Source organism: Monodon monoceros, unplaced genomic scaffold (assembly GCF_005190385.1).
Source record: "Monodon monoceros isolate NGI ecotype Baffin Bay Population unplaced genomic scaffold, NGI_Narwhal_1 Super_Scaffold_9, whole genome shotgun sequence".
NCBI lineage: Eukaryota > Metazoa > Chordata > Mammalia > Artiodactyla > Monodontidae > Monodon > Monodon monoceros.
In genome coordinates this window covers 16,760,834-16,770,722 of record NW_021703786.1, presented here as the reverse complement: position 1 = coordinate 16,770,722, position 9,889 = coordinate 16,760,834, and the positions used below count along the sequence as shown (strand labels likewise).

General features: G+C 48.2%; 1 protein-coding gene across 1 annotated transcript; it reads right to left on the bottom strand.

The window, feature by feature from the left end:
- Window positions 1-997: 997 nt before the first annotated feature.
- On the bottom strand, window positions 998-3,261 carry GSDMA (gasdermin A; the record flags this gene model as incomplete). Its single annotated transcript, XM_029211236.1, is given in 4 exon segments — window positions 998-1,240; window positions 1,756-1,829; window positions 2,554-2,668; window positions 3,136-3,261. Coding segments are annotated over 4 exon segments (558 nt in total), but the record flags the coding sequence as incomplete, so codon positions are not given.
- Window positions 3,262-9,889: the final 6,628 nt, after the last annotated feature.

The following is a 9,889-nucleotide window of genomic DNA, read 5'->3' as shown; positions in this document are numbered from 1 at the left end:
TTTTGCATCAGTCTAATTCTTGGGTACCGTTTATTTATTTAGTTTTACTTATCTGCATTTTTAAAGAAATTTTATTATTTTTTTTTTGGCCGCGCCGCACAGCCTGCAGGATCTTAGATCGAACCCGGGCCCCCAGCATTGGGAGCGTGGAGTCTTACCCACTGGACCACCAGGGAAGTCCCATCTTCTGACTTTAGAATCTAGACTCCATATTCCACACCCTCACAGTTCTTCTCTGAGCATTTTCCAGGTGGTCTGAGGACCGCATGATAGTATTCATGTACATATAATCTATACGTAGTACGATAATGTTTATTTATTTTTTCCTGGCACAAATTAAGAATTTCCTTAGGATAGGTTCTTCAAAGAAAAACACCAAAAGACATCTCACCCAAGGTGAAATAATATTTGTTTCATCAACGCCAGTAAGGCTTGATGTTTTAGAATCATAAGCGGCAGGGGTTTTACCCACATGATGCACTGGAAGATCTACAACTGGATAAACCATTTCCTGAACTGAGAGAACATTTTCAGTCCTATGATTTGGATCATATGGGGGAAACACATCCATAGCCACACGCCACAGATCATAATCATCGCTGAATATTTAGCACAGTGGAACAATGGAACAAATGGATGAACACCTAGAATGTATAAAGAAAAAGAGGACTTCGGATATTTGATTAGATAGGGGGTTCTAAAGGGGTAAGGGTTGGGCTAGGAAACTGTTTAATTTTGGTTTTGCTGAAATGGGTCATAGTTTTAAAAGTCTGAGCGCTTCCACTTTTAGAGGACTGAAGCATCAGCAGATGGGTCGTGGAGCCATGGGGCAGGGCACATACAGAGTTGGACAAGTGGAAATTGATTTTCTTGGGTAATCAGCTAAGGTTTCCATCATCCTTAGTCTGCTGGCTCCCAAATGCCCTTGCATGTCAGGACAGGGCACAGTAAAGTAGGGAAGGCCTTAGGAGAGCAGGAAGCCAATGGAAAAGGCAAGTTAGGACGCCTTGGTCAGTAGCTGCAGGAGGGAGAGGCCAGCGTAACGGGCACAGAGGCGGGGAAGGGTGTCTGCGTCCCATGTGTCCTGGGGGCCCGATCTCTGCACTTCCAGGCCACTCAGCCCCACTAGGGCCTCTGTGAGGGTCAGCTCCTCTTCCCCGAGAGAGGAAAGCAGCTAAGGCTGCAGGGGGAAAACACCCTCTTTATCCTGGAGGAAATTCTGTTCCATTGTGCTCTCCACCTGGAAGGAACCAAAGTAGTATGAAAAGGAAGAACTAGAAACCTCTCTTCCTTTTTCCTAACTCAAAAAAACCATGAAGAGGGCTACCGTTCTTTTACTATAACCCCTTTTGTTACAACATGACGACTCTGTCTGGGCCTTTTAATAACCCTGAATGATGAGCGGCAATTTGTTTTTAGCCCCATTTGACAGAGGAGTGAATTGAGGCAGACTCAGAGACATTAAGATTTGCTCACATCCCTTGGCTAGGAATAAACCAAGTCAGAGTTTTCTGTCTCTTCTACTAGGATCAGGTTGAAAAACCCAGATAGTTGCCCAGAAGGGCACTCTTTTCCCTCTAGTTGTGAAATAGCAAACAGGAAGAAACATGGAGAGAAATGAGAAGTGGGCATGAGCTCCTGGGAAAAGACAGAGGCCCTGGAGGATGGTTCTGTCATTAGGCGAAATTGTATCTTTCCACTGGTTCTAGCTGACTCCCTCGCAAACTCTCCCCAACATCTGCCATTTTTTCTCACCAGCTTTAGCTGCAAAGGTAAGATCTTTTTCTCCATGGATTGTACCAGCAGCTTCTGTTGGGCTTCACTTAGCTCTGGAGAAGAAAAGCAGAGAAAGAGATGTATGGGTGCAAAGGGGACTACAGGCTCCCAGTGGGTGTATTTCCAGAATGTTGGCATCCGTTGATTCATACATTCATCCATGGTTGAATACCTGCTCTAGGCCAGGCACCTTTGCTGGATGTGTTAGGTAAAAATCATCCTCTCTTCACTCAAGGAACTTGCAGTCTAGTGGAGAAGACAAAGTAACATGCAATTATAATCAGGCTGTTACAGGAGCCATAGCTGAGGGTCTACTTTGGTCTTGGTGTTTGAGGGCAGGCTTGGTGAAGGAACAAACACCTCAGCTTACACGTGAAGGTCCAGAGAGTTTTTCAAGGTGGGGGAATGTTTCTTGCAGAGGGAAGAAGAGAATTCAGGGGCAAGATCAGAAGGTGTTATCCTTGAATTAAAACTAACAGATATCGATATAAACGTGATGAGCTTAGCTATATGTAGAAGTTTTAAATATATGGCTGATAAAACTAGGGTTATTTCCCAACCTCTGTTAGCAAGACTAGGCTATGATGACCAAGTGAATCCTTAGGAATGAAACCAACTTTTAAAAATGTGGATATAAACTACTTAACTGTAGTATAATTTGCCTGACATTTACTTATTTACTCATTCATTCATTCATTTATTCATCTGGAAATTCATTTAGTGACTCATTCCTACCACTGAATAGGTATATAAATGAAGACCTCACTCCCCACTTACCTGTTAGAGCTCCAAGGAAATAGAGGACAGCACCCATAGCCTCCTTTGAGAGTAGGACATCTTTTGGGAGTGCCTCCAGGGTTACTTCATGTCCTTTGTCTAGAGCTCCTTCAAGCTGTGGGGAAAGTTGGGTGACTATTTAAGATAACACAGTTAAAGGGCATAGTGCCTGGCACATAGCACTCCCTTGAGATGTGCTAACTATCTCCATTTCCTTGTTTCTTTTTCAAGGTATCAAGCCCTGAAAAGTGTTGGACTCCTGGGTTCCTTGGTGTCTGAGCACTGGACTCTGGAAAGGAAAGGTCCAGCCCCCTTCCAACGGAGGGGGAGCCTACCCTCTGTCCATGAGGAGGGAGCATGTGCTTCGGGGGAATCTGCACTGTTTGCCCTTCTCCAGAGGGACACAGAGAGCAGTGGCGACCCTGGCAGCCTGGGGAACACTTGACCAGCCTTGGGGAAGGCATCCACTGTCGATTCCTCTAGCTACTGCCCACCTTCTGCCAGATCCGTCAGATAGCCACACACAGCTCCACCAAAAGCCTTCCTTCTTCTGCATCTCCTACCCTTCCCTTGGGTCCTCACCGTGAGCTCCAGGTCTTCTAGCTCCTTTTTCTTCCCTGAGAGTTTGCTGAGGGAGCTGAGCAGGGAGCTCTTCCCTTCTGGGCTCAGCTTCTCCACTTCCAGGGTCTCTCTCGTTTTTTTTTGTTTTTGTTTTTTTTTTTTTCTGTACGCGGGCCTCTCACTGTTGTGGCCTCTCCCGTTGCGGAGCACAGGGTCCAGACGCGCAGGCTCAGCGGCCATGGCTCACGGGCCCAGCCGCTCCGCGGCATGTGGGATCTTCCCGGACCGGGGCACGAACCCGTGTCCCCCGCATCGGCAGGCAGACTCTCAACCACTGCGCCACCAGGGAAGCCCCCGCAAACCACTTTTGACACGTTCGATCAGTCACAGCACCTTCTCCATACACTGCACAAATCTTTTTTTGCATTTCAGTTGCGTTTTTACCTTTCTTGAAATAATAAAGCGTAATATTCAGAAAATGTTGCTTTTTTTCTTCCATCTTCAATATTAAAATGGCTACACAAAAATTCACCAATTTTGGACTTCCCTGATGGCGCAGTGATTAAGAATCCGCCTGCCAGTGTAGCGGACACAGGTTCGAGCCCTGATCTGGGAAGATCCCACATGCCGCGGAGCAACTAAGCCCGTGTGCCACAACTACTGAACCTGCGCTCTAGAGCCTGCAAGCCACAACTACTGAGCCCAAGTGCCACAACTACTGAAGCCCGGGTGCCTAAAGCCCGTGCTCCACAACAAGAGAGGACCCCACTCGCCACGACTAGAGAAAGCCCACGCGCAACAATGAAGACCCAACGCAGCCATAAATAAATAATTCTAAAAATTCACCAATTTTGATTTTTTTTTAAATGCACGCAGATATGACAGCTGTCACAATACAATCTAACAAAGTTGTTTTGAATGAAGTTAAAGACAACTAAGCACTACTAGAGCCATCTTACAGAAAAAACCAAATGATCTTTTTGGCCAACCCAGTACAATGTTGTGTTGGTTTCAGGTGTACAGCAAAGTGATTCAGTTATACATATATGTACATATTCTTTTTCATATTCGTTTCCATTATGGTTTATTACAGGATATTGAATATAGTTCCCCGTGCTATACAGTAAGACCTTGTTGTTTATATATTTTATATATAGTAGTTTGTATCTGCTAATCCCAAACTCCTAATTTATCCCTCCCTACCAAGGTCTTGCTCTTATCTTAAATCCCTGCCTGGAGGGAATTTTAAAGGGGACTTTACACACATGGCAGATCTCTAGATGACAAACCAAGACATTTACAAGCAAGGCTCCTGTGGTGTTGGGATATGTGTCCGCGCATCCATATGTATAACCTGAATACCACTGAGCCTTCACACACTCACCTTTAGGGTCTCCTCAGTATCACCCATCAAAAATGAAATGTGACCTTGAAGGCTATGAACGGTAAGTTAGGACTTCTTTATTCTGGCTACACTGCGCAGCATGCGGGATCTTAGTTCCCTGACCAGGGATCAAAACCACACCCCCTGCATTGGAAGCGCGGACTCAACAACTGGACCGCCAGGGAAGTCCCAAGGTCTTTACTGGAGGTTTTCTTGAGGGGCTGGTGGTGAATGGGGGAGATTAGACCACATAACACACAGCAAAAGTTCTAAAAACTTGACTGTTCCTCCTCTGTCCCCAAAGTCTCATTCAGTATGACAGCTGCTCCCAAATCTCTCTCCCCTGTCTTGAAACAAAACAAGACTTTGCCCCTGCTGGGCCTCTGGTCCCTGCCCCCATCTTTTGGTTCACTTCCCTTCCCATCCACCCTGGGCTCGTCTTGTGCAGCTATCTAATACCTCCTCCTTCGACAGCTCTAACCATTACCTTCAACAAACATCCCTTCTCCTTAGGCGGTGGGATGGGAGATTGGGCGTGGGGGAAGGCTGACATTAGTCACACGGTTCCTGTCACAATTGCACATGTATGCAGAAATGTGTGTCTGTGTAATAACCTTTCCATCTCTCTTTTCCTGGTTCTTCCTGGATTTCCATCTCTTCCTCTCTGTATCTCTTATTCAGCACATTGATGTGATACGACAGCAATCCAGCATGTGGTCCTGGGCTGTGCAGTCTCCCATCCTTTAATCAGCTCCAGAGAAGGCGGCTCCACTCCCCACCCTCTTCCCAGCCCACCATTGCCTCAGCCAGACTTTTAGGAGTTTCTTCCTAGTGTCTATCTTCCTCCCACTGACTGCAAGCCAAGGTTTCCAGTTCAGCTCATCCTCCAAAGACTTGGAGAATAGTGATTTCAAGAAGTCACACCTGGGACTTCCCTGGTGGTCCACTGGTTAAGAATCCGCCTTCCAACACAGGGGATGAGGGCTTCATCCCTGGTCAGGGACATAAGATCCCACATGCCACAGGGCAACGAAGCCTGAGTGCCACAACTACTGAGTTCACGCGCCTCAACGAGAGAGCCCGAGTGCCGCAACAAAAAGATCCTGTGTTCCACAACTAAGACACGACACAGGGGCTTCCCTGATGGCGCAGTGGTTAAGAGTCTGCCCGGACATGGGTTCGAGCCCTGGCCCGGGAAGATCCCACGTGCCGCGGAGCAACTAAGCCCGTGCGCCACAACTACTGAGCCTGATCTTTAGAGCCCACGTGCCCAGAGCCCGTGCTCCACAACAAGAGAGCCACCGCAATGAGAAGCCCGCACACTGCAACGAAGAATAGCCCCCACTCGCTGAAATTAGAGAAAGCCCGCGTGCAGCAACAAAGACCCAATGCAGCCACAAAAAAAAATTATTTATTTTAAAAAAAGACCCAACACAGCCAAGAATAAATAAATAAATATTAAAAAAAAAAAGTCACACCTGTTTCTGCTCTTCCTGAGGACCCAGAAAGCCCATCAAGCCAGCTTTCTCTCCTCTGACCTAGAAATCTTGCTCCTTTATTTCTCTTGCCCTCCTTCATTCCCTCTGAACTCTACCAGGCCTGTCCTTATTCTCCTTGTCCTGCTCCCACCCCACCTTCACCCCCTCGCACCATCCCCCCAACTGCATGATGGTGTTCCAAGCAGGAGCCTTTGAGGGTTCAAAGCACAGAGAAAAAATAAGGGCTTGTGAGGTCAGTCAGGTTGGAAGGTCTTGTGCTTTTGGAAAAAAAACATCCATGCCAGGCTTGTCCCAGTGCTGCTCCTCCCACCCAGCCTATACTGTCTTTTTGTCACCCTCTACCCCATTCAGCACCAGCTCCTCAAGAAAACCTCCAGTAAAGTCCTTAGGGATAGGCCACAGAATCACTTTAGGGTCCAGAGACTTCTTTTCCTCAGAGTCCTTGTTTATGTTCAGGGGAATCTGGGACACAATTCAAATTGTGTTGGAGGAAATTTAAGTTGGATTAACGTGTAAGTACTCTTCAGGTCAATTAATAGTGATTTATTGAAACAGGAGCCTGGGTAGGGCATGGTGCTGATGCAGGCCACAGGCTTTGTTCTGTATCTCCCTCTGGTGGTCAGTTAAGGGAGGCAATGGGCGATAATTATCCCCGAGTTTTGCTCCAATCTCGTGATTTGTGTGTGGTTGCTAGGAGATGGGGGTCAGGCAAGGGAATCGACTTAGGGGAGGAAGCCCCAGCCACCTGTTCTCTAAGACCCTGACCCACAGAGTACACTGCAGACCCTGAAGACAGACACAGACATTGGGACGGGGCATTATTTACTTAACCATTTTCTTCTTTATTCTCCTTTTTTTTTTTTTTACAGTTATTTTTCTTCTTTTGGGGGGTGGGGTGGGGTTTCCTTCTGTTGTAGATTTTATTTTATTTTATTTTTTGGCCACGCTGCATGGCATGTGTTATCCTAGTTCCCCGACCAGGGATCGAACCTGTGCCCCCTGCATTTGAAGTGTGGGTTCTTAACCACTGGACCGCCGGGGAAGTCCTTCTTTATTATTCTTAATTTTCTCCTCAGGAAGGGGCCAAAGAGGAAGGAGAGAGGGGTAGGCTACTGAAGTTCAGGAGGGTGGAAGGCACTGATCCTGGCAAGAATGGGAAGAAGCTGACACCCTGGGAGTTATGAGGGCAGGAAGGAGCTTAAAGAACGTGCCCGTAGCAGGCAGAGCCAATTTGTAGGGTGTGGGAAGCCTGGAGTACTTGGGGGAAGGGACCCCCTGCACAGACATACTCCCAGACCTTTGCTGAGTAAAAGGAGGTGGACTAGCTAGGGATGAAGACAGGCTGGAGTGGTGGAGAAGCAGGAAGAATGTGCTGTGAGGACGTTGCATTTTATATTTCTCATGGGGGACTTCCCTGGCGGTCCAGTGGTTAAGATTCTGCGCTTCCACAGCATGGGGAGCAGGTTCAATCCCTGGTCGGGGAACTAAGATCCCCCATGCGAGGCCAAAAAAAAAAATTATATCTCTCATGGGAGGTTGGAAGTTTTGGGGTGCAGATTGCCGACTGTGAGCTATACTTCCATAAATAAACTATACTTCTTTTCTGAATGGAGTAAAGCCCCCAGACTCTTTTCTTATCCCCTAAAAAATTGTTCTTCCCAAATTCTCAAATCTGCTTTAGAGCCTAAGACATCTCCAAAATCCTGGCTGAGCAGACACTGGTCAGTGGCTTGTGACACTTATTCAAAGTTGTGCTGAATCACTGAAGAAGTACGTCAAACTCAAGGTCAAACTACAAGGTGCCCTCGCTGACCCTAGCCGTCTGCTGCCAGGCCCCCTACCTGTAGTCAGGCTAAAGAAGCAGCTGCGCCAGGTGCTGGAGCTCCTGTCTACTCACAGCTGACGAAAGAGAAGCTTTCCTCCTCAGCTGTGACTGCTAGGCCCTCGTGATGGGACAGAGGTCCCAGATCCTTGTTGAAGAGACTGGGTCCCAGATGGAGCCTTTGAAGCTCTGCTTCCAGGAGAACTTGGAGTCGAAGCTCCTCTCCATTTCACCAGCTCCCCCAGGCCTGCACCAAACCCCACTCTGTTTTCCCCAGTTCTGGTTGGGGAAAGCCAGGTGTTGTTGGCCACACCTGAAATACGGCGAGGATGGCATGGAGGGCGCAGAATGGTGACAAGGCATTGGGGTCCCGGGTATAATGGTGTCCATCCCCTTGTATGTCAAGGCTGCAGAGTCCGACTAGGGCTAGGTGACCTTCAGCTCCTCGCCCTAAAAGCCCCTGAGTAGCTTGAAGTGAAGACAGAAGAGCACTGCATCCCCCTGGAAAACTTTGGTACAGGATGATCACCACCTGCACAGTAGAGAATAAACATCACAAGATGCTTTGCATTTGGGGAGCTACCAACTTCAGAGGAGGTCCGCAGTAAAATTTTATTTTATTTTTAAATTATTTATTTAGGCCGTGCCAGGTCTTAGTTGCGGCACGTGGGATCTTTTTTTGTTTTTGTTTTTTTTTAAAATTAATTATTTATTTATTTATGGCTGTGTTGGGTCTTCATTTCTGTGCGAGGGCTTTCTCCAGTTGCGGAGAGCAGGGGCCATTCTTCATTGCGGTACGCGGGCCTCTCACTGTCGCAGCCTCTCTTGTTGCGGAGCACAGGCTCCAGACGCGTAGGCTCAGTAGTTGTGGCTCACGGGCCCAGCCGCTCCGCGGCATGTGGGATCTTCCCAGACCAGGGCTCGAACCCGTGTCCCCTGCATTGGCAGGCGGATTCTCAACCACTGCGCCACCAGGGAAGCCCCCACGTGGGATCTTTGTTGCTGCATGTGGGCTTCTTAGTTGTGGCGTGCATGTGGGATATAGTTCCCCAACCAGGGATGGAACACAGGTGCCCTGCAATGGGAGCATGGAGTCTTACCCACTGGACCCCCAGGGAAGTCCCTGCAGTAAAATTTTAAATTTCAGCCCCTGCCCCCATCCTTGACCCCTTCTACCCATTAGTGCTAGAGCAGAGGAAAAATAGGCATGGGTTAAGAATTTGGAAACCTGAGTTCTGTAGAGAGCTCTGCCAAGAGCCTGCTGTGTGGCCCTGGAGAAGTACCTTCTGCTCTCTGGTCCAGAGTGCTCATCAGTGAGAGAGGGCGTGGAGCTGGATGCACTCCCACATCGTTTCTAGTGTTCAATTTTACCCTAGTTGTCATCCCTGACACCCATCTTGCGACCCTCAGATCCTCATCAGCTCTGTCTGTTGGGGAAGGAGCACTTTCTCCATGGACATGGCTAGTAGCTGCTGTTGCTCCTTGCTCAGCTCTGCGGAGGGTAAAGGAGTGGAGACCACGTGAGGGACAGGGGCACACTCTCTCCCTCTGGTGGGCAGCAGATTGTAAGGCAGCTCTGGTAGTTGGTGTGTGTGTGTGTGTGTTGTGTGTGTGTGTGTGTGTGTGTGTGTGTGTGTGTGTTGGGGGCAGCAGATTCAATTCCCTCCAGGAGAGGATAAGAGAAGATTCCTAAGAGGATACATTCCCCTTTCTTTTAGGAAAAATGGGTGGGTGGGTGGGTGGGGTAGAAAGGCTTGCACTTCTTGCCTTTTCCTCGGAGGTGACACGTGGGTTTGGACCCTGAGACACTCTGCTTTGTAGCTGGTACCACAGCTGGCTTGATGGACATGCAACCTATGCAGTTGCACTGGGTCCCATGCTTGGTTTAAGCGCTCTGCTGTTGTCATCTTGAATATTTCTTAATAAATTTTTAACAAGGAGCCCTGTATTTTTCATTTTGCAGTGGGACTCGTAAATTACGTTGCACGTCCTCCTTGGTACAATTGGGCCCAACCCAGTAGGCCCATCAGTCACAACGGAGACTGACCCCATCCCCACTCCCGACCCTCA